At 40.6% G+C, this 25,660-nt stretch overlaps 1 protein-coding gene across 1 annotated transcript in view; it reads right to left on the reverse strand.

The window, feature by feature from the left end:
- Col24a1 (collagen type XXIV alpha 1 chain) overlaps positions 1 to 25,660 on the reverse strand; it is a 247,837-nt gene that overhangs the window by 188,866 nt on the left and 33,311 nt on the right. Inside the window, exons 8-12 of the mRNA XM_055614315.1 lie at positions 22,300 to 22,344; positions 9,248 to 9,301; positions 7,998 to 8,042; positions 7,038 to 7,091; positions 5,770 to 5,814 (exon numbers count right to left, since the gene is read on the reverse strand). Coding sequence (XP_055470290.1) covers positions 5,770 to 5,814; positions 7,038 to 7,091; positions 7,998 to 8,042; positions 9,248 to 9,301; positions 22,300 to 22,344 — 243 coding nt within the window. The remainder of the gene's footprint in view (positions 1 to 5,769; positions 5,815 to 7,037; positions 7,092 to 7,997; positions 8,043 to 9,247; positions 9,302 to 22,299; positions 22,345 to 25,660) is intronic.

Genomic DNA, 25,660 nt, shown 5'->3' on the forward strand with positions numbered 1-25,660 from the left:
ATGCGTGGAGCAGGAGAAGGATGGGAGGGATTGGAAGGGGAGGAGGGAGGGAACTACAGGGGAGATACAAAGTAAATAAAGTTTAATTAATAAAAAAAAAAGACTAGGAAAATGTTCTAGCGAATGTCCCTCTGGCTTAAAAAATAATAAAAATAAAAATAATTTAAAAAACCAAAAAAAAAAGAAATCCTTCAGGACTGACTCAGATCAGCACAGATCAAGGCTGGACTTTGGCGGGCCCTGTGACACCCACTTTCCACATCCTCTTTGTCCTTTTAGCTAGGTCAGTTTGATCCACAGGTAAAGTCTGGCATCTCAGCTGAGTTGATGACAGACTGCAGTGGGCCTTTGAACCATCCCAGGCAGGCTGTGCTAGACCATGCCTCCATTTTCAGAGTCACCTGTACTGTGTTCTTAAAGAACGTTCATCACCCTGTTCTCCTACTCTGAAGGCTGGCACTGCCATTTCCTTCATCTCAGAAAATATTTGAAACATAGCACCTACTAGCTATGCTTGCCATTTTCCATTAAAAAAAAAATCCTATACCTGAACACGAGGCCTGACCTCCATGTATCACTTTATGCTTATTTTGATGACATACAAGGCCCTCGGCGGCATTTTCCACCTGTTATCGGCCCTGAACATGATCCCTCAAGCTGACTCTCGGAGACCTCTGGGTGACACGTCCCTGTGAAATCACGCCTTGTCTGGCCTTTTCCAAAGATGAACAGTGGGCATCTCTTTCCCAACCTTGTGGGTGGGGCAAACTCAGCATTCTAGAATCTGAAACTTTCCACACATTCATCATATAGTACTAAGCCAAATAGAGCTGCAATAAGTAGTTCCATAAATAGAAACCAGAAAATGGTATTTTTTTTCCTGAGTTAGAAAAAAAAACATTGGAAAATTAATAGCAACTATCAAAAAATACTCTAGCATTTCCTTTATGAGCCAATAAGCAGCATTTTTTTTTTCCTGAAGCAAAGAAAACAGTCTCTGCCTCCTGCAGAAAGCTTAAGCATCTGAGACGATAGTGTACTCTGTGAGTTTAAGATTGCCATGGGTTAAACATAGACACTAATAACAGATGGTGAGCAGAGAGCTTCTGCTCCGAAACTCTTAACACTGGGGTTAGAAGCCAAAACATAGCTTACTTTAAATAGCTCCTCCAACAGAAAGCTATGTGAAAAAAAGGGGGATGGGACAACCTTTTCTATAGTTAGAAAAGTAAACATCACTTAGGGTTTCAATTTTGTTTTCCCAGGAGTAAAACTTGATACAGTTTTACTCCCAAATTTTAAATGTAATATGATTTGATAACCTGTAATCTAATCCTATCAAGGCTGAGAAATCTAAAATAATGTGTGTGTGTGTGTGTCCATAGCACACATGTGAGGTTTAGCGGACTACCATGGTTTTCAGGTGCCCTCCTCATTTTCTTTGAGACAGGGTCTCTCGTTGGCTTGGAACTGTGTTGCAGAGCCCGGAGTTGCCAGCTCCCAAGCTTCCAGGGATCTGTGTGCTGCTTCCTTGCACCTCACCATCACTGAAATTATAGACACATACTACTCTACTAGACATTTTATGGACTCTGGGGATCTGAACTCCGGTCTTCAGGATTGCAAGGCAAGCACTTTACTGAACGAGCCATCTCCGCAGCCTAAAACACTGATTTGTTTTGGACAATTGTTGTCCAGGAATTATTGAGAGTAAATGCCATCTCCCAGTTCATGTTTGTCTTCAGTCACTGAAAGTCAGCTGTGGTATCCATTCTCTTAAATGTTGAAACCACACAACCTAGTACAATAAACATACTGATGGTAAACCAAGCCAGTGACTGTAAAAACCTCTGAAAACAACACTAGCATTAACTTCTGACTGCTGCCCTCCAAAATGGACCTTGGAAACTCTACTGAAAAGTATGTGCAATTGCATGTAATGCATTGTATCTGCAGTTCGCAAGCATGCAGATCCTCTCTGCCCTCACTATTTCTCTCAAGCGTTGTTACTTTTGAAATCAGTGGCTGCTTTGGGCCTTTAAAGAATATGATTCATTGCAGACCAGTTCCAAGATGTGCCTCACATATATTCAGTGAAGCATGTGCCACAGAGCAGCGCTATGATCTTCTCAAGAGCCTCACTCAGAAGCATTGTCTGCTACCTTGTTTGATTTTTTTTTCCCATCTGAGATATCTGGAGAGAATGTCAGTTGAAGTCAGACTACAGAGTGCGAATGCTCGGACCAGATGCCTCTCCTGGACCTATCAGTCTTCAAAAGTCAGTTCTGTTAATAGTGCTTTGAGTTCCAGAGGCGATTCTCTAGTATTCAAGTTTTGATCTGATTATGACATGTAAATAGGAAAGAAAGATAACTATAAAGTGGATTGGGTACCCGAGTTAATGCATGAAAGGCAGGCTGCATCTGGGGTCACACAAGTCTGCATTGCTTAGAGAGAGCCTTACCCCTGCGTCCTGACATCCGGAACAGCTTATGAAGGGAGGGACAGTGAGTTTCAGCACCAACAACCCCAGACCAAGGAGCATATTTGCTCAAATACTATTTTAATACTATTCAACCCAGAAATACAGCAAATCCCTAACAAAAACAGTGACCTTACTTCAAAGTAATAATTGTGATTTTAAAAAATCTAAAGAAATATTTTTACAAATACCAGATAACATGTAGACACGATTGCACTTGCAGGGGGCAAGTTTTGTAGAAAGTAAGATTTTAATAGGGGTAACCTTTAACAGAAATGTTAAATTTAAAAAAGTGGGTTGAATGATTATTACCTCTGTTGTAACGTAATTATTTCTTGAATAAGCAAAACAATATATCCTTTTAAATGTGTCCTTTTCAGTAGCGCTTGTATATTTAGAATGTCTAGAAAAGATTCATCTCACTGTTAACCTATGATTTCATTAAACAACAACAAAAGAATCGGACACCGCCAAGTTGGTTCCCTACAGCTAATTCCATGGCTTGTGTTTACTCAGGGAAGTGATTTTCTGCCAGCAGCACAGACTTGTGACCTGTTAAGGCATCTTCCTAAGTGTGAGATCAGAAGTGATGTTACTTTCAGAGCCAACAGGAGGAATGGTATCCGAACATTGCCTGAGGTCCATGGTATCTCGGTCAACTGTTCCTTAAACTGTCTCTCTAACTACGTGGACTTCTACAAATTGCCAAGCCACTTTGTGGAAAAAATAAGAAAGAATACACATAACAAACATGACATGTTACAGTACCATACAATTTTTTACCAAAAACAATAGTTAGTAAACAACTGGATTCATGTGTTTTCAGATACAATTTTCAGAATCGCAATCTTGCACAAATGCATATATTTTGAAGCCATAAGCTTTTGCCAGTTTAACAAAGCAAAGAATAGTAGAATCAAAGGTCCCAGAAAACACTGTATTTTTCATCTTTCTACACTTTCTTTAACTCTGCATTTACAACTGTCTGTTTTTATTTACCATGTATGGGACTTTTGTATGCATGTATGTCTGTTCATCACTTGCTCACTGGGCCCTTGAAAGCCAGAAGAGCCCCTGGGATGGAATTACAGATGAGTGTGAACTTCCATGTGGGGGCTGGGAATTAAAAGTAAGTCCTCTGGAAGAGCAGCTAGTGCTTCTAACCACTGAGCCGTCTCTCCAGCCCTCACTAGCTATCATTGTGAAGTCAACAGAATCCATCATATAATTATACGATTCTCTAAGGAGTAAGAAAACAAAAGTTGTCTATAATTTCCCCTGGAGAAAATGTACCATTATTAAGTAGGAAAGTACAGCCTTCCTGTATGTGGCTGATGCCAAGGTTGAGTCAATATCCATATAAAACAAAGTATATCAATCAGTCAAATTAGTGATTATCCAAGTCGTATAATAATAGGACTTTGAGAAAATGCTTGATTTGTTCACCAGTCCCAACCACTGCCTGCTGGCTTATCTCAAGGTTTTGAACTCCTAAAGTAATTATTAATAGATAATGTACTTTTTCAAGCATGGGAGGCTATATATTACATAAATGATTTTTGGGGGGGTTAGTAACAACAAATTTTTGATAGCAATAAGATGGAAAAACTAACACCCATAGACTGGAGCAGAAGAGACTAAAGACGATGAGGCTGACCTACTGTCAATTTGAACAGCCCCATGGGCTCTGTTGGGATGTGTGGATAAGGGCTAAAATGCAAAGAGTATGGAACCTATTCATGTGATAGAGTGTAACTGAAAACACAGCACACAGAGTGCTTAAAATGCTGCCCATATTCCTCACATGATGATGGCAGGGGTGCTGTTTGTTCCTGTTCTGGCTGTGAAGAAATGAGTTTTGAAGTTCATTACAGATGCAGGAAAGCTAGAATTGGGGTTTCTTTTGCATCTCTTGATGCAATAATCTGAAGTCTTCGTAGTGAAAAATTCAAACAGCAATTACATTTTGGCCAAATATCATGAAAAAAAAATGACACTTCTTTCTAAGTAGTTGGAGTACAAGAGGAAATGCAGGATTGTTAGATTTATAATAACTGCATCTGTATTTGAATCTTAATTTTACTGCTTTTAGCTATGCTTCAATATCTCAGACCTCCTGTTTTCTAATGTAATGACATTAGAATCTATCTTGAGCCACTTTCAATAAATATTATAAAGCTCAGAAGACTGAATGTTTCAAATAATTTAAATGTTACAGATAACTTTGGCTTTTTAATCATAGGATTAAAAGAAATGTCCAAAAGGAAAATATTGAATTTAAAAGGAAAGCTCAAGAAAGCAGTGGTAAACAGTAAATGAAGTAATTATTTGGATCTTTGACTATTCTTTATATTGCAAAATTTACAGAATTCTGCTGCTTTAATATATGTACTTGTAACAGACTTAGAGCCTAAAAAGTTACATTTGCAAGATACATAGATCCCATTTTTGCTGGCATTGAGAAAGTATTCATAAATACCAAAAATTCAGTCCAAACTATTATAAAAGATTCCTTTCCCATTCCCAGCCACAGTACAGTAAGACTGTCATGATAAAAGTCATCTTGGAGTGGTCAAGAAAATACCATAAATAGAAAAAAGGTATCTATCTGTTAGCTCAGCCAGAGTAGTTCTCTGGACTAGTTTCTTCATTATTAAGAACTGAGTATCAAATTATTCTCCCATCTATGAAATTATTAATATTATCTAGTTAAATTCACACTATGTATTTTCTTTAATCTAAAAATATAAGAAATGCACGAAACAAGTTTCATAGGAGTAATCTACCAGTGGTCCATGATTATATTCCATCAATACAGCCTAATACAAAATTAAGAGCTTCCTTGGAATGTTACGGATTTTTTTTTTTTGCAATGTTTTTTGTTACTTCTGTGGCTCTCCAGGGTGAATTTGTCAGATGACAACACTGCGTTGGACACCTTTGGACACCTCTCTGTGGAACTTAAGATGTCTCTTCATCAAGGACAGGCCAAAGCTGTATCCATCTATATTCTAAGCTGTTCCCGTATGATCTGGCACTGTTCATCCTCACCCAGGAGTCAACAATGTATTTCTCAGCTACAGCAAGAAGAATTGCGTTTAGAGTCAGCTTTACACCTACATTCCTTTACTCTATCAGGTATTGTTTGGTACAGTGCTAACGAGACACAAATCAACAGGTGACAACAAACATATGGGTAGACACCTGTGAACATTCTAAGAAGGGAGGAACAAGCAAGATCAGATCCCTCTAGTCCACCAGACCTCAAGGAGGAAGAATCAAGTTACCTGTCTTCCCTTCAGACCCTTCTTCCCATGGATCCCAGGAGAGCCCTAGAATACAGGGGAAAAAGGTAAGTTTTTGCTGAATGAACACATTGGATAGGTCTTTTTCTTGAATATCAATTAGTAAAATAGAAATGAGCACAATGTTCAAAAGTATTTCAACATATTCACTTAAGTCAATATATTCACTTAACAAGATATTCAAGTCTTTCTCCAAAAAGAGATTCTTGATATCATTCAGTCTTTCAAATGGGGTCTTTCCCTTCACTGGTAATAATGGTTATTTTTGAGGAGTAACAAGCCAGCAGTAACTGCTTGTTCTCTACAGCTAAAACAGGATGCATGTCTCCCTTTCTTTCTCTGTTTGGAGAAAAACAGAGTTAATCAAATTCTTGCAGTACCAGCTTCCAGTGTCATGTGAAACCAATGACAGTAAAGCGAGGCACAGAGGAGGGTTCTCTTGCCACTCCAGATCATCTTTCAGAAAGAGGCCACCAGCCTTTCTTCAGGTTTCTGGTCAGGTAAGAAGCAGTAGAGCGTAACAGCGGACCACCAGGCTGCGCACCCGGGACAGTGGTGGCATGTTCTAAGCTCTCTCTCTTCACGCATATGGTCAAGGGTGGCTTGTTTTCTGTGTATATGCCCCACCCTCCCAGTCAATAATGAGACACTTTGTGGGCATGACAGGAATTAATGTATATGAAGTGTTTGTACAGTAATGAGTGAGTGTGAGTATTTGTGTGTGTGTGTGTGTGTGTGTGTGTGTGTGTGTGTGTGTGTGTAAAATAAATGAGTGGGTCAGCATGCCATAGTGTGAGTGTGTGTGTACCTATTTGGCAAACCATGTAGTATTCCCATCATTGTTCTTAAAATTTTCACATTTCAATTCATTTTCAGCTTGTGTATCTATTAATTGATAGCTAAAGACCTTACTTAGCATGATAACCTCGACTTACAGGCATTTATCATCCCCAGAGAGGAAGAAATTCATCAGGACGAGGCATGGTTGCACACAGCCCTGTTTTCATAGTTTAACATGTATTTTTAAAATTGAATTTAAACATCTCTAACCATCTATGTTCATGTCATGTTTCTTACAAAACTTCATTAGGATTTATAGAAGTCTAATGCTATTCCTAGCAGGTGATTTCTCTTAGACAAGGCTTACTCGCTCACTCAATAAGAATTTTCCTCAAGGCATGAGTTTGTGATCCCCATGGGATCACAAGGAAAACACTTTAGAAGTAATATTTGAAGGAAAAAAACCTCACCCTTTCTCCTTCAGGTCCCGGCTGTCCTGCCTCTCCAGGAGAGCCAATGAAACCCTTGAAGCAAGAAGATAATCTTTACATTATTTCATTTCACTGTTTGCCCCATAAAAGTCTAAGTAGATATACATGAAATGTTCTGTATCTTTAATATTAAATTTAAAGATGTATAAATATGAGCAATAACTCCTCGTGTTACTGCTTTTTGTGAAAACATTACACATGAGTCTTTTCATTGACACAGAAGAGTAGAGAGTATGAGTTGAGGCGTGGCAGCAGCTGGAGCGCTTAGGCTGTGAATATAGTTAGGTCGATTGTAAGAAGCACAGGGAAGCTTGCGTTTCAAGGAGGGGGAGATGCCCGGCACGTAAATCTCAGGAGGCAGAGGCTGCAGAATGTACGCACCAAACCCAGCAATTACAGCAATGGGGTTGTAACGTGTAGCACACTCCAGCTGCCGTATTTTCCCTTTTCCAGCTACTGAGCAAAGAGGGCTCACATTTTCCTTTAAGTCTTTAGAAACATAAAGGGATGCCCCCGATGTGAAACTGACTTCCGTCTTCACAGACCTTTCCTTACTTCCGGCAGCGATGATGCTTCCTGCACCATCAATTTCTCTCCACCTCAAAGTACTGCACATCTCTTTGCCTCTCCAACAAGTCTTCTACGGCTCGGAGTTGTGCTCATATGTGAATGATGCTACACTGTGTGCACAGTGAAGCCTAACATTGGCCCCCAAAAGCAAGTTAAGGGCAGGAAGTGGATAATAATGATGCAAACACTGCCTCAAGACTGATGTTTTGAGGCATTTACCTAGGGGAAAATGGCAAATGCGTTCCCTTCAAACTAAATTTGCATAGAACTCAAAACCCCTTAGAAGTGTGAAAATGGTAAGAACTTTGTATCTTTTCATTCTACATTTTGCAGGCATATTTAACAAACTGATGAAAAACGCTTACTTACTCGGACTCCTTTAGGGCCTGGGTTACCTTCTGGTCCGGCTAACCCCTGGTGTGAACAAGAGATGCTGTCAGGATAGTACAGCATGTTTGAGGAGCTCACAAATAGATTGATAAAACTATAAAAGGCATCATTTCTAAGATTATAAAATTCAGAGCTCAGTTTACCTAGAGCAGTTACAAATGCTCAAAGGTTTTTTTGAATTTCAGAACCCAAAAGTCATATATATACATACATACATATATATATATATATATATATATGCCTTTTATATATTCATACATGAATACAAATATATAATGAATATATAAATATATTTAAGTTGTCTAAATAAAGTACATTAGCAGGCGCTGTCAGGAACAACAAACTGTTTTCCTCTACATTATTTTTCATTGGGAAATTATCTGTGTTTTGTTAAGACACTAACTTACTCTTAAATCTATTTTGGTAGGTTTTTAAGAGATGAGTATGTTTAAACTTTAAATTACTGTCCATATGTATGTGTTCATATTTTGTTTTCCTCATTAGATACTCCCTTACCAGATAATTCCAGTACAACATACAGTACCTTTTGATAACTTTAAGTGCCTAAATTGCAATTTTGTTAACAATAGATTAATTCTTATGTTGTTATTTGCCCCTTTCTTTGAAGATAAGGACATAAATCTACAGTTCAATGTTTAGTTGTTTTTAGAAACAATCATGTCATAGAAAGTCTATGAAGGAAACCTGCTCTATTACTAATTTATGTGAAGTTAGGAAGGAAATTGGTGGGGAACATGTACAAAATGTTGGAAACAGATTTTCAAAACTACACAACGAACTAAGTTCAGGTCAGATGAAAGTGTTTCATAGTGGATGTGAGTCACCGCCAATTGTTTCCCAGGTTTTTACAAATGTGTTATTAAAAATGACACTTATTTTGAAGAGACTCCCACACTTATTTCATTTTAGTCAAGTTACCATGGAACTCATTTAAGATTTTATTTGCCTCTTAGGCATCATAACTTTAAAAATTCCACCGTAAAACATACCAAATGCATTTAAAAGTCAGACTTCCACACCAGACAAACCAGTAGGCATACAACACTTGGAGAATCTTTACAACTTTGATTTTGATTGTTTGTGTCAGTAATTCACCGTGAAGGAGAGCTAACATAGCCATCATTTGCACAATGCCTCTCAGCATCAGAACATGCAATGTATACGTGAAGAGGAACATGAACAAGGAAGTGTAAATGCAGCCACTGCACCTGCCTGCCAGGGTAGCCAGGTGAGCCAATGCTACCAGGGAGTCCTGGGATTCCCTGAAATGAAAAATAAAGAAATAAGACAGAGACAAAGCCCACAGGGCACACAAAGAAACACGTTTGGTGTTTAGAATACCCAAATCTAGAAAGAAAAAAAAAACCTTCCCGTGAAATTAGCATGGTGTGTATCATACTGAAATCATTATTTAGAGGAAATTAAGCTGATTTTTAGTAGAAATGAGTAAAACCATTAGATAAAGGCCTTAAGTGAGATACTGATCACTAACAATAAATTTGGAAGGGAGAATCTAGTGCTGTCTCTCTGCCTAAGACAATTATTTCTGCAGAACAGCAAGTACAGACCTTACTCGTTTTTCATCATCATATTACACTACTGCTTGATGTCTGGTCATCAGCTTCAGAAGGCTAGGAAGATCACTAAACCCCCAACCAACCTCTCATTTCATTCTAAGGTGGACATAACTTTAGAGAGACTCCGATTGAGTAAATAGATCTTGATTGACAACACCGTTACAATGCCGTGGGCCTGTCTCAAATTCACAGTATAAACTTTGGAGGATGCTTGTACTGAATATTCATCTTCTTTTCCAAGGTCACAAGTTGAATTCCTAAGCCCAACACTAGTGGCTTTAGGGGAGGACCTCTGGAAAGTAGATCCTTTCTACTGACAGTGGTCTTGCTTCCTGCAGCATCAGTTTATCTCCTCCTTAAAGTATTGTACACCTCTTCCCCTCTTCGCTCTAACAAGTCTTCTAAGGCCCGGATATGCTCACATGTAAATGATGCTATGCTGTGTGCACAGCCTAACATTGCCTGCCAACAGCACACTAAGACAGGAAGTCACACAGCCGGGTGTGGTGGCAAAACTGGAAACAACCCAGAGGTCCCTTACCCGAAGAATGGATAAAGAAACTGTGGCACATCTATACAACAAAATACTATTCAGCTATCAAAAACAAGGCCATCATGAAATTTGCAGGCAAGTGGATGGATCTGGATAAGACCATGCTGAGTGAGGTAACCCAGACCCAGAACGACATGCATGGTATATACTTACTTATTAGTGGATATTAGCCATATAATACATGAAAACCACACTGCAATCCACAGACCTAAAGAAGCTAAGTAACAAAGAAGACCTTAGGGAGCTTGCTTAATTCTCATTCAGAAGGGCAAACAGAATAGACACTGGAAGCAGTTGAAGAGAGAGAACAGGATGGAAGCCTGCCATAGATGTCTTCTGAAAGGCTCCACCCAGCAAGGGATGGAAACAGATGCTGAGCCTTACAGCCAGATTTTGGGCAGAGCACAGGGAGTCTTATGGGAGAGTGAGGGGACAGAAGGACCTGAAGGGTACAGAAGCTCCACAAGAAGACCAACAGAGCCAACAAATCTGGGACCAGGGGACCTGCAGAGACTGATGCACCAATCAAGGACCATGCATGGAGAAGACCCAGGCCCCCTTCTCAGATATGGCCCATAGGCATCTCAGTCTCCATGTAGGCCTCCCAGTAAGGAACCAGAGGCTGTCTGACATGGATTCTGTTGCCTGCTCTTCAGTCACTTCCCCCTAGCAGGGTGACCTTGCCGGGATATGGAGGAAGGGGATGCAGACAGCCTTGGTGAGACTTGACAGGCTGAGGTCAGTTGCCAGGGGAAAAGGCAACTTTTTGAAGACTAGGGGAGGGGAATAGAGGGGAAGAGAGAGGGATGGTGGGACCAGGAGTAGATGAGGGAGGGGACTACAATTGGAACATAAAGTGAATACATTATTAAAAAATAAACAAAATGTTTCTATTAAGAAAAAAAAAGGAAGTCGATAATAATGATGAAGGACAGTGTCTCAGTGAGACGGGTGTTTTCAGTACACTGAAATGCTCATTCGGTGGAGTCCTCATGAATGGCTTGAACACCTTATGTGAAAAGATCAAGAGATGAGTAGCCCTGTATAAGGCAGCTGCCTGCTGCCCGGAATACAGACCTCATTAGAGTCCATCCAAGCTGGCCTAATGATGATCTTAGATGCTCAGCCTCCCTTATTGGGAGAAATACAGCTTTGTTGTTTATAAACCATCTGGTCTATGGGATTTTATAATAGTAGCCCATGCTGATTTACACATAGTGAATTCACTTGGAATCGACACATTTTGAATTCTTGGCTTAAAATAAACTTTGCTCAAAGAAAGCAAAGTTTTCAAGAGACATCAGGAAGCAAACCTGCTGTGAAATAGCTGGAATAAATGAGTAAAATTATTTTTTTGCGCTATCTTTCATTAATGTTTTAAGGATGTTTATTTACTTACTTGGCTGTTTATGTGTTTTGCCTACATGTATGTCTGTGTGCCACGTGGGTGCAATGCCCATGGAGGTCAGAAGAAGGCAGCTGATATCCTGGAACTGGAGTTACAAATGGTTGTAAATCACCATGTGGGTGCCAGGACTAACCCGTGGTCCTCTTGAAAAACATCCATTGCTCTTAATTGCTGAGTCACCTCTCCAGACACTCAATGATACTCATTCATTCATTCATTCATTCATTCATTCATTCATTCATTCATCTGCTTATTCGGAGTTTATGTGTCTGTCCTAAACAATTCTTAATGAAAGAAAAGCCAAAAGAAGCTCTGCTGTATTGCCTTTATTTAACATCACAGTGTAACAACAGAAGAGTGGTAGGTGTTCTAGATGCCCTCTGACATAGAGTCCATGTTCAGCTTATTGCTCTTAAAGAGATAAAGGCCTGCATCTTGTCCCCCACCTTCTGATGCACACAGAAGCAGCAACTCCAGTTCAAATACTGAAACCCCGGAGCTCCTAAAAATCTGGAAAACCAGGAGACACAGACCTAGAGAATGCTAACTGAGGACATTAAAGTTTCTTTCCTCATTTTTTTTTTCAGAATGCTTATCTGTTTTGTTCTTTTTCTTTTCATGTCACCTTTGACCAACAATTATTCCTTGCTAGGACTGTTCTCTGTAGCAAGTTTTCTGTCTGTACTTTACATCTTTTAAATTATTTTTCTCCATTTTACATCTGAAGATGGGAGGCTATATAGACCTAATGACTGTAGACAGTTTCGAGAATTATGAATGAATGCTGACCTCCTGAGAATTACACAGTAAAAATTCTTATTTACATGAGAAGAATCTCTACAACTGTATATATAATAAAATATTGCCCTATTAATATGTACTAAATAAGATATTTTATCCCTTTCCTGCTCCGGACACTAAGTACACACACACACACACACACACACACACACACACACACACACCTCATCTTGTTCAACCTATAAAAAACTTATAAAATATATATTATTGTTCCTGTGTTATAGATGTGAGAAAAGGAGATAAAATATTTAAGCCCCAGTAGCATGCCACATGGCTAGTCGATGGGACAGTAGGATTTACATCAATGGTTCTAATTCCAGAGGTTGTCATTCAAGGCTGCTCTGTAATGTGAGTCTGATGTGTAGGCTGACACTCTAGGAAAAGCTTCCTAATTATGACCTTCCCTCCAGTATATTTACAACTGTTTTCTCTAATGTCTCATCTAATTCCAAAACACACAGACCTAAGTGGAGAGAGTCACAAGGCTTTGTATTTGGGCATGACAATGGGAAGGAGCGAGACACAGTTAAAGGGCAGTTTTTATTTATAGACCATTGTCTCTCTGGCTAATGGCAGCCACCACCCCTCTCTCATTCCATTCCTAGCTAGTCTGGATTAACTGGACTCAATTTTTTTTTCTTTAAGCAAGTCTGCAATGGACATGAGGGCCATCTGATTCAGGTTGGATTTCTTTCACATGCCAGCTGCATAGAGGAAACAGGAGAGTCCCGTTCATGTCTCAGTCCTGCTAGAGCAGTCAAGCATGAACAAAGCCAGCAGTGAGCATCTTTCATAGTCTTCACAGATCACTACCACACTGTGGGACATCCACCCTCTAAACACCGCTGTGACAAGCACAGAAACACAAACGTACCGTGGCTGAGTTCACGCTGTACTTTTGTACTTTTGTATGGATCGTCAAAAAAGCACTCTACCTGAGAAATTAGGATTAGGAAATGAGGAAGCCTGCCCCAGTCTCACTTCTCTGGCAAAGAGCATCAAGATACCTGTGCCTAGTTGGGCAACTTCATTCAGAGTTGCAGCAATGCCACTACCTGCCTTTTCTACATAGTCTCGGTTTTCTCATTAGCAAAACAGAACAATGGCACCTGGGTCATGTGGTTATTATGTGGAGAAGATGAACAGTATACAGGAATATCTTCTAAAGTAGAGGCAATAGCAAGAACCCAGTGCTACTTGGCATTTGATTAATTAGCATGTGTAAAATATTAAGCAGTCCATCATAGTACAGTTTGGCAGAAATACAGGCTCAGCCAGCTCTTATGACTAGAACGCATGGAAATTAGATAATTGTGTCTTCAAATGTTTGCTAGCCAATTTACTGACAAATTTCCCAGAAATGAATCATAGCCACACTCTAAATGAAATGAATCAATTATGGTTGTTTGCACATCTAGTAACAGTCAAAATGCAAGATTACTCTAGTTGTTCCTCAAGTCACCACAAATTTTGACTCTTCTTTTTCTAGTCTTTTTGAAGGGGGTTGTATGTATATGAGCATGTCTCTGTACATGTGTGAACGTGTACACGCAAAGGCTAAAGGTCATCCTTGGGTGCCTTTCCTCAGGAGCCATCTACCTTATTTTGAGTCACAGGGTCTCTCACTGAGAGCCAAGGTTTGCCGTGTAGGCTGTGCTCCCAAGGCAGCAAGACCTGGGGAATTTTTTTTTTAATCTCTTTTATGTGCATGCTAGGAACCAAACTAGGGTCTTCATGTTTGCGTGGCCAGAGCTTTACAATGCCATCTCTCTGGTCCATATTTTCCAGCCTTTCAAACTGAATTCAGACTCCCCAGTTTGTAATACTGTTACCCTCAGAGTTATAACATGTAAATAAACAGAAAACTGAGCGGTTGTGAGGACTCAGTCAGTAGTAACAGTGCCGCTACTGTCACTACTTTTGCTGAGTTCCTTCCTTGGAATCCGCATATTTTTGCCAAAGCAGTATTCTAGGGATGTTTTTCTCCCTAGGGGCTAATTCCTACCCCCCCCCCTTCTTGCTTTTGTCCTGTAAATGCTCACATGCCTTTCAGCACTTGTCTGAGCTTCAGGAAGCCAAGCCTACATATGCTCCTGATATACACAGCACCTTCCTGGCCATGGGAAGTAATTAGCAATCTTGAAAAATTGTGCCTCAGGGAATGGACGCAGCATGTCGTCCTGCTTAATATGAATCAAAGAGAAAACTGACTTTGTTTCTTCAGTTGTGTATTTTCCTCAGAGACTAACCATCACTTGTGGAGTTTTCTTCCGGGCTTCACAAGGCCCTGTTGAATCATTGAAAATAGCATCTATTACCTCAGTCTGCTTCTGATCCCCCTCGCCTACACTGTCTGTGATTATATTTTACCTATGATGCAATGTCATTATTTTCTGGTGGGAGAGAAAAGTAATGCCATGATCAAAACCCAAACAGTTACAAGCAAACGTATCTTGACTTTTAAACAGTACCTGTGTGTCTATCCATACCTATGTATCCATACATATGGATAAAGTATGGGCCATTCTAGTTTGAATTCCTGATCAGAGTCTCATGAACCAACTAGAACTGAATGAATTCTAACCCTGAATGAAAGGTCAGGTGAGTGTGCAGATGTGTATATTTTCTTGGAAAGGGCCTGAAGCAGTTACAAAATTCTCAAACGGACTTGTGAATCACAGGTTTAAGAACCACTGTTCTGGGGGGGGGAGTGATCCAAGATGGTGGCACCAGGAGGACACTGTGTCTGAGGAGCAGGACAGCAGTGACTGCACAGCCACCAACAGACTGAACTCTGGGCCCTAAAACACTAGCGATTGTTTCCCAGGTGAGAGGAAACCCATGATATGCGAAGCAATCGGGTTCAGGCCGCCCAGCTAAAACCCGGACTAGTTCCCGGTCCGGCAGGTGCTCTGTCCCCAGCCCAGAGCCTTACACCTGCATGTTCTGATCACCATCCCAGACTGAACTAGGGGCACCACAACACCAGAGACTGAGATTTCCAGTGGAGAAAAAACCCCACAGTGAAGAAAGCAATCGGGACCGACCGCAGGTCACCCAGATGATCCCTGAAAAAGGTCCTGGGGTCCAGCAGGTACTCAGCCGCCAGCCCAGAGACCTGCCTGCACACCCAACTCACTGTCCCAGAGGTCTGACCTCAGAGCACTCAGGCAACTCCCCCACTCCACCTCCCCCAACACCACAGACTGGGTCTCCCTGTCAGGAAGAAACCCCACAGGGGTTTCATCAGGTCCGACCTCAGGACACCCTGCTCTGGAAAAGTTTCGGGGTTCCCACAGGCTCCAGGCTCTAGCCTTCTGCTGCATGCACGAATGCTCCACTCACCTGCCACTGATTATCACTTGGGTACTGGGGCACAGAACTCCAACCTCAGACCTACAGAAGCCTGAGATCCAAGGGATCAGCTCCCAGACACTGCTCCAAGGTGCAACCAGTTATCCCTAGCTAAACTGACCAAATTGCAGGGTTCCCTGGTTCTTCAAGAGAGCTGTGCCCAGAAATCACAGTTTAAGAGCAGCAGCAACAGCTCACTATATTCAGAGCAGGAAACCCGGCAGCAGGGCAGCTGTCTCCAGGACATCTCCTGGTGAAGAGATAGCCTACCTGACTACCAAAAACCACAGTTATCACTCGGGTCCATACGTCTGAGGTGAGCTGTGGAAATTCCCAAGAAACACTGGCCATTCAGTGACCATACCCCAAAAGCTGAGGAAGCTTCCTTCAGGAAAAATCATCTTCCTGCCAAGGGGATTCCCTCCACACCAGGATTCCAGGAGGCACCAGGAACTAACAGCCAACATCTGAGACAGCCCAATAGGTAGAGGCCAGCATAAAAGCTCAACCAACAAAAGCCAAAAATATGGCATCCCCAGAACCCAGTTATCCAGGGGCAAGCAGCCGTGGACACCCTATCATAAGTGAAATTCAAGAAGGTGATCTTACGTCTATTCTTATGATGAGTATAATAGAGGAAACAAATAAAATGCATAAAGAAATAGAGGAAGATAAAGTCAAACAGATTATGGCCATCCATAAAGAAATAGAAGAAGATAAAGTCAAACAGAGTAGGGCCATCTGTTCCATAAAGAAACAGAGGAAGATAAAGACAAACAGATTATGGCGATCCATAAAGAAATACAGGAAGATGCAGCCAAACACTTTGTGGTTTTCAGAGAGTAAATAATTAAATCACTGAAAGAAATAAAAGAAAACGAGGAATGTTCAAACAAACAGGTGAAGGAACTGAAGGAAAATACAGTCAGACAGGTGAAGGAAATCAACAAAACAGCTCAAGACCTGAAAATAAAATGGGAAAAATTAAAGAAAACACAAATGGAGGAAATCATGGAGAGGAAGAACTTAGTGAAGAAAACAGGAACTACAGAGGTAAGCATTACCAACAGATTATAAGAGATGGAAGAATCTCAGGTATGAAAGATACAGTGGCAGATATCAATGTGTCCATCAAAGAAAATATTAAATCTAAAAAATTCCTGACACAGACTGTCCCACAAATCCAAGACAACACGAAAAGAATAATAGGAATAGAGGAAAAAGAAGATTCCCATCTCCAAGGCCCAGAAAATATTTTCAACAAAATCACAGAAGAAAATGTCCCCAATTTAAAGGAGAGGCATATAAGCACATAAAAGGCCTACAGAACACCTAATAGATTAGACCACAAAAGAAAATCCTCTCAGCACATAATAATCCAAACAGTATGTATACAGAAAAAAGAAAAAAATGCTAAAAGCTGCAAAGGAAAAAAGCCAAGTAACATACAATGGCAAGCCCATCAGAATCACACCTGACTTTTCAACAGAGACTATGAAAACCAGAAGGGCCTGGATGGATATCATGCAGACCCTAAGAGAACACAGATGTCAGCCCAGGCTACTTTACCCAGCAAACCTCTCAGTCATCATACATGGAGAAAACAAGATATTCAACGAAAAAAAAAAAAAAAGAAAAAAACAAATTTAAATAATACCAACCCACAAATCCAGTGTTACAGAAGATACTAGAAGAAAAAATACAATCCAGGAAATCTAACTGCATTCAGGAAAACACAAGAAATGAATAACCTCACAGCAAAATTAATAGTAGCCAAGCACACAAACACACTGCCACAACCAATAGCAGAATGAAAGCATCAAACAGCCACTGATCAATAATCTCTCTTAACATCAATGGATTCAACTCTTCAATAAAAAGACACAGACTAACAGAATGGATATATAAACAAGGTGCAAATATACGTTGTATACAAGAAACACACCTAAGTCACAAAGATAGACATTACCTGAGAGTAAAGGGTTTGAAGACTGTTTTCCAAACAAATGAACCCAAGAAGCAAGCAAGAGTAGCCATTCTAATATCAAATAAAATAGATTTTCAACCAAAATTAATCAAAAGAGATGGGGAAGGTCATTTAATACTAATAAAAAAAATCCACCAAGAAGACATCACAATTCTGAACATCTATGCCCCAAATACAAGAACACCCTCATTTGTAAAAAAAAAAAAACATTAATAAAACTGAAATCACACATAGATCCTCACACATTAATAGTGGCAGACTTCAACACCCCACTCTCAACAAGTGACAAGTCAACAAAACAGAAATTAAACAAAGAAACAATGTCTCTAACAGAGGTCATGAATCAAATGAACCTAACAGACATTTACAGAACCTTACACCCAAACACAAAAGAATTTACCTTCTCAGCACCTCATGGAACCTTCTCCAAAATAGACCACATAGTTGGTCACAAAGCAAGCCTCAACAGATACAAGAAGATTGAAATAATCCCTTGAATCCTATCTGACCACCATGGACTAAAGCTGGACCTCAACAACGACAGAAAGAGCAAAAAGCCTACACACACATGGAAACTGAACAACTCGCTACTCTATGATAACTTCTTCTCTATGGGTCAGAGAAGAAATAAAGAAATTAAAGATTTCCTGGAATTTGATGAAAATAATGGCACAATATACCCAAACTTATGGGACACAATGAAAGCAGTGTTCAGAGGAAAATTTATAGCACTAAGTGCCTTCAGGAAGAAATTTGAAACATCTCATACAAGCAACTTAATGGCTCACCTGAAAGCCCTAGAAAAAAAGAAGCAGACACACCCAAGAGGAGTAGATGGCTGGAAAGAATCAAACTCAGGGCTAAAATCAATAAATTAGAAACAAATATAACAATTCAAAGAATCAATGTAACCAAGAGCTGGTTCTTTGAGAAAATCAACAAGATAGACAAACCCTTAGCCAAGCTAACTAAAAGGCAGAGAGATGCTATCCAAATGAACAAAATCAGAAATGAAAAGGGGGTCATAACAACAGATACTGAGGAAATCCAAACAATCATTAGGTCTTACTTCAAAAGCCTATACACCACAAAATTTGAAAATCTAAATGAAATGGACAATTTTCTTGATTCAGCTTACAAAAGTTGAATCAAGATCAGGTAAATAGATTAAAAAGAGTCCTATAACCCCTAAATAGAAGCTGTCGTAAAGTCTCCCTTCCAAAATAAAGCTCTGGGCCAGATGGTTTCAGCACAGAATTCTACCAGACCTTCAAAGAAGAGCTAACACCAATACTCTTCAAACTGTTCCACAAAATAGAAACAGAAAGAACATTACCAAACTCATTCTATGAAGCCACAGTCACCTTGATACCTAAACTTCACAAAGACCCAACAAAGAAAGATAATTCAGGCCAATCTCTCTTATTAACATTGAAGCAAAAATACTCAACAAAATACTCGCAAATCAAATCCAAGAACACATCAAAGATATCATCCACTATGACCAAGTAGGCTTCATCCCAGGTATACAGGGGTGGTTCATTATATAGAAATCCATCAATGTAATCCACCATATAAACAAACTGAAGGAGAAAACCACATGATAATCTCCTTATATGCTGAAAAAGCACTTGATAAAATCCAACATTCATTTATATTTAAAGTCCTGGAGAGATCGGGGATACAAGGCACTTACCTAAACATAGTAAAGGCAATATACAGCAAGTCTATAGCCAGCATCAAACTCAGTGGAGAGAAACTTAAAGCAATCCCACTGAAATTAGGGACAAGGCAAGTCTGCCCACTCTCTCTATATCTCTTCAACATAGTTCTTGAAGTCCTTGCTAGAGCAATACCACAAGTAAAGGAGACCAAGGGGATACAAATCAGAAAGGAAGAGGTCAAAGTTTTACTATTAGCAGGAGATATGATAGTATACATGAGTGACCCCCAAAATTCAACCAGAACTCCTTCAGCTGATAAACACCTTCAGCAAAGTGGCTGGATACAAAATTAACTCAAAAAAATTCAGAAGCTTTCCTGTATACCAAAGACAAAAGGGTCCAGAAAGAAATCAGGGAAACAACACCCTTCACAATAGCCACAAAGGACACAAATTACCTTGGTGTAACTCTAACCAAGAAAGTTAAAGACTTGTATGAAAAAAACTTCCAGTCTTTGAAGAAAAAAAAAAATGGAAGAAGAAATCGGAAGGAGGAAGGATCTCCCATGCTCATGGCTTGGCAGGATTAACATAGTAAAAATGGCCATCTTTCCAAAAGCAATCTACAGATTCAATGCTATTCCCATCAAATTACCAACACAGTTCTTTACAGACCTTGAAAGAAAAATTCTCAACTTCATATGGAATAACAAGAAACCCAGAATTGCTAAAACAATCCTCTACAATTAAAGATCTGGAGGTATCTGAAGCCCTGATCTCAAGCTGTACTATACAGTAACAATAATAAAAACTGCATGGTATTGGCATAGAAACAGAATGGTGGATTAATGGAATCAAATAGAAGACCCAGAAATAAACCCACACACTTATGGACACCTGATTTTTTATAAAGAAGCCAAAACCATACATAGAAAAATGATAGCATCTTCAACAAATGGTGCTGGTCTAACTGGATGTCTACATGTAGAAAAATGCAAATAGACCCATACTTATCACCCTGCACAAAACTAAAGTTTCAAGTGGATCAAAGACCTCAACATAAAACCAGACACACTAAACCTGTTAAAAGAAAAAGTGGGGAAGAGCCTTGAACTCACTGGCCCAGGACACAACTTCCTGAACAGAACACCAACAGCACAGGCTCTAAGATCAACAATCAATAAATGGGACCTCATGAAACTGAAAAGCTTCTGTAAAGCAAAAGACACTATCACCAAAACAAAACGACAAACCTACAGACTGGGAAAGGATCTTCACCAACCCTATATCGGACAGAGAGCTAATATCCAGAATATATAAAGAACTCAAGAAGTTAAAAAGCACCAAATCAAGTAATCCAATTAAAAAATGAGGTACAGAGCTAAATAGAGAATTCTCAATAGAGGAATATCGAATGGCAGAGAAACACTTAAAGAAATGCTCAACATCCTTAGCTATCAAGGAAATTCAAATCAAAATGACTCTGAGATTTTACCTTACACCCATCAGAATGGCTAAAATAAAAAACTCAAGTGACAATATATGCTTGAGAGGATGTGGAGCAAGGGGAACCCTCCTCCATTGCTGGTGGGAATGTAAACTTGTACAACCATTTTGGAAATCAATATGGTGCTTTCTCTGACAATTAGGAATAGTGCTACGTCAAGATCCAGCTATACCACTCCTGGGTATATATCCAAAAGAAGCTCAAGTATACAAGGACATTTGTTCAACCATGTTCACAGCAGCTTTATTTGTAATAGCCAGAAGCTGAAACAACTCAGATGTCCCTCAACTGAGGAATGGATACAAATATTGTGGTACATTTACACAATGGAATACTACTTAACAATTAAAAACAAGGAAAGCAGGAAAATTGCAGGGAAATGGTGGGATCTAGAAAACATCATCCTAAGTGAGATATCCTAGAAGCATATACTTACTTATAAGTGGATATTAAACATATAATATAGAATAAACATACTGAAATCTGTACACCTAAAGAAGCTAAGCAAGAAGGAGGACCCTGGGTAAGATGATCAATCCTCACTAATAAAGGCAAACAGGATGGAACTCGGAAGAGGGAGAAAATGGGACAGGAGCTTACCACAGAGGGCCATTGAAAGACTCTACCCAGAAGTGTATCAAGGCAGATGCTGAGGCTAATAACCAAACTTTGGGCAGAGTGCAGGGAATCTTATGAAAGAAGGGGGAGATAGAAAGACCTGGAGGGGACAGGAACTCCACAAGAAAAGCAACAGAACCAAAAATCTGGGCCCAATGGTCTTTTCTGAGACTGATACTACAACCAAGGACCACGCATGGAGATAACCTAGAACCCCTGCACAGATGTAGCCTGAGGCAGCTCAGTCTCCAAGGGGGTACCCTAGTAAGGGGAACAGGGACTGTCTCTTACTTAAACTCAGTGGCTGGCTCTTTGATCACCTCCCCCTGAGGGTGGAGCAACCTTACCAGGCCACAGAGGAAAACAATGTAACCAGTCCTGATGAGACCTGATAGACTAAGATCAGATGGAAGGGTTGGAGGACCTCCCCTATCAGTGGACTGGGGGAGGGGCATGAAGAAGAAAAGGGAGGGAAGATGGGATTGGGAGGGGATGAAGGAGGGGCTACAGTTGGGATACAAAGTGAATAAACTGTAATTAATAAAAATAAATAAATTATAAAAAAAGAACCACTGTTCTGAACACAGCAGGAAAAGAGAAAGTAATAGGAGTGAAACGTTGCCATTTTGTAATTTTTCTAATAATCCACAGCTAGTCAATTTAAAGGTTTTATTTTTTTCTCTAAATAGAATGAAATAACTATGAGAAAAATTGAAATGACAAGAGAAAAAGCATCTCCACAGAGTGTCCCTGTGTGTCTACCTTTGCCACTGGGAAGACAGGAGCACTTACTTGTTCACCTCGGAGTCCGGGGAGGCCTGGATGTCCTTTGAGACCCTATGAGGAAATAAATGAAGATACGGCATGGAAAGTCAACTCACACAAGGTAGTCAACTGCCTAAATATAGGTTGTGCGGTACTGGGAATTTTTGCTTCTTTGTTTACTTGCTCTATGTTTTAACACTGGACACTGAACCCGGAGCCTCACACATGCCAGACCCGTGATCATCTACTACTGAGCCATAACCCCAGCCCCTAATTAACTTTTCATTACTACTTCTGGTTCCCTAATTAATACAATATTCTCTCCGTTTCCTACTAAATTTGAATGAGTTTAATTTCTATTTAAAAAAAAAAACTTAATTCTTAAAATTAAGAATTAAGAGTTGGAAAAGGCTTCAATCTAGCAAAGAATCTGCTAAATTCACTGAGGCTTTTTGAAAATTGTGTTTAGCTGCGTAATATTGAGACAATATGCCTTCAGACATGATCTGTTTATAATTACTGAAAAGTTGGACCACATCCAGTCCTTTCTCTAATCCAGTCACCATCAAAATTCATGAATGAACCGACGAAGGAAAGGAGCTGTTCACAGAGCCATCCAGAGTGCCCTATAAAGCTGTCTAGCAAATCAACCACGGGAGTCTTTTCTAGGTGCGGGAACCAGGAACAAATGTTAATCTCTCATTAACACCCTAGGCTGTAAAATAGATGATATCATTCATCTTTCATTCTGCTGAGATCATTTTTGTCCTGTTTTCTTGTTCTTAACGGCATCTGACAGTAACCACCAGGGAGGACCTGAATGTGTCAGCGTTCTTGCTTTATGTTAACAGAAGAAACAAGGTAACAGAAGCAACTAATGTTTATTTAGACAAAATTCCTCATTCTCAGTGAGCTCATGGGCTAATGGCCAGGTTTGATACTGTCCTCCATTGGGCCAAAAGCCAACTACCATGGCTGAGGCCAGATGGCAAGGAATTCACTGAGGCCGGGTCTTGCTGGGTGGCAGTGCCATTTTTGCAGGCTCTCAGAGAAGAATCCCTGAGAAGGGGATTCTGAAAAAAGGGAGAGTAACTAGAAAGATGATGGCTCAGATCTTGATGTACCTATCAAACCATGAGATCTTCCACGCTGTTGGGTATGTTGTTTAACTCAGTTCTGTTTCCTCGTCTATGAAGTGTGGGGGTAACACCCACATCACAAGCCTGGGTGGCAGCTGCCTGAGATTTTGGGGAACAGTGACTTTAGTGCATAACAGCTCAAGGTGGTGGTCCTCTGAGGTGAGGCAGAACTCTCTCCTGGGAGACAGGAAAGGAAGAACAAGGAGCAGGATGGGAGGCAGACAAGTGAGAGGGGCTCTCCCACCACCATCTTTCTGAGTAAGGATGTCCTCATTCCCTTATTTTCACTCCTGTGAGCTCGAGTCTACAGTTACACGCTTCATGCGTTTCTCTGGGGTCCCCTTCCTCCCTCACCCACAGCGAAACTGCAGGCAGTTCTGGTCTCACGCCTCTGGACTGCTTTCCCAGAAGCTTCTATAACAGATAAATCTATGCTAGTGATGGTTTCTTCTGCAAGTACACCCCCTACCCCTTCTCAGGGATTCTTCTCTGAGAGCCTACGAAAATGACAGTGCCACCCAGCATGACCTGGCCTTAGTGAATTCCTTCCCATCTTTCCTCAGCCATCGGAGTTGGCATTTGACCCAGTGGAGGACAGTACCAAGCCATTAGCCTGTGAGATCACTTAGAATGAGTAGTTTTGTCTGAATCAACATCAGCTGCTTCTGTTACCCTATTCAGTTATCCTTTTCTATTACTATAAAACAGGAATGCTGAAACATACAGGTACTCCCCACTGGGGACTATGGGATGCTGTAAGACACCACAACATGGGAAAAATTAAGAGTAATTAGACATGCTGAGAAGGAAGTCATCAGAGGAGAAGAAAGGCAACTTAAAAAGGCAGATTGAGCAGAGAGGGAGAGAGGGAAAGAAAGAGAGATGAAGAAGGAAGGAGTGAGGGAAGGAGAGAATGAGCAGGAATGTACACTACACACCCACAAATGTGCCGCTAAGCTATCCAGAGCTGCTTGGCACCATCCTGTCTCCAAGGTCATCATATTGCAGGCCCTATTTTTAGATTCTGTGTGATCCCCATTTCCCTTAATATTTCAGAGGGGATTGAAACTCTGACCTCCGTATGATGGCCTATGGCACCGTCTTTTGCAATCAAAAGCATCTAAGTGAAACAAGATGTTTCCTGTGTCTGTTTTCAGCGTTACTAGCGTGCACAGAGGAAGCGCAGTGGGCTCTGGCTCCGATCATCTCAGTGACGAGTCATATCACGAGCCTCAGCGTCAGCGTATGTAAAATGATAGCGCTGAATTGAGTAACTGCTAAATTGCAGTTGCTAGAATTCAGTGAGTACAAGGATCGGTCAGAAGGGGCTCTGTCACTTCTGTAAAACTGAGCTACTATGTGGGTGAAAAGCAGTGCTGAGACTCACTGAAGGCTTGAAGACAAGGACAAATCAAGACTGACACACCTAAAAGCAAACCCCATCTCAGGCTCCCAGGGTTGCGCCCTCACTCCATCAAAAGCAAAGTCAGGCTCTTAGGTCGGACACCGCATCCTCACGGGTGGTACTATTAGGGGGTACTTCTATAGTGGAGCAGGGTGGAGGAGGCGGGTCCCTGGAGGAGTGACTCCAGGAACACACAAGGCCCCCACCTCTCTTAGCACTGCTTCCTGAGCACACGAGCGGAGGGCCTCCTCTTCCACACGCTCCCTACCGTGCTGGTCTGCCTCCTCACGGGCTCACAAATCAGCAGGATCAAAGGCCACAGACTGAAGAATCTGAAGCTGTGAGCAATAATCAATAATTCCCTCTTTTAGGTTGTTCACCCAGATATTGGAATGAGGGCACTGGGATGAGCGGAGTGGAAGAGGGTGGGATGGACAGAGCTGTTAAAGTCTAAATGGAAGAGGCTTGTAAGTCGGGCTGGAGCGATAAAGTTGGAGATGATGCGTTGGCCCCTTTAAGAGCTTGAGCTGCATCTCATGTAGGTTCCCTTTCCATGCATTCAGTACGGGGTCTCCATGCCTAGGTGAGTGGTGATTGAATGATGGGGCGAGTGGAGCGATGAAACGATGGGTGGGAAATTATTTCAGTGGGATAGAGGTTCTGATGGTGAGCATTTCATTTGATGAGAATGAACATCAAAAGGTCAAAACCAACAACAAATGACCTTTAAAAATGAATACACTGGCGAGAATAGAGGAAAAAGTCTCCTTAAGAAACTCGATCAATAAGGACATTCAATATCTCTATTTCAAAACAGATTAATATATGTTTTAATAAATTAAAG

Source organism: Psammomys obesus, unplaced genomic scaffold, assembly GCF_907164565.1.
Source record: "Psammomys obesus unplaced genomic scaffold, mPsaObe1.curated_primary_1811, whole genome shotgun sequence".
Taxonomy (NCBI): Eukaryota; Metazoa; Chordata; class Mammalia; order Rodentia; family Muridae; genus Psammomys; species Psammomys obesus.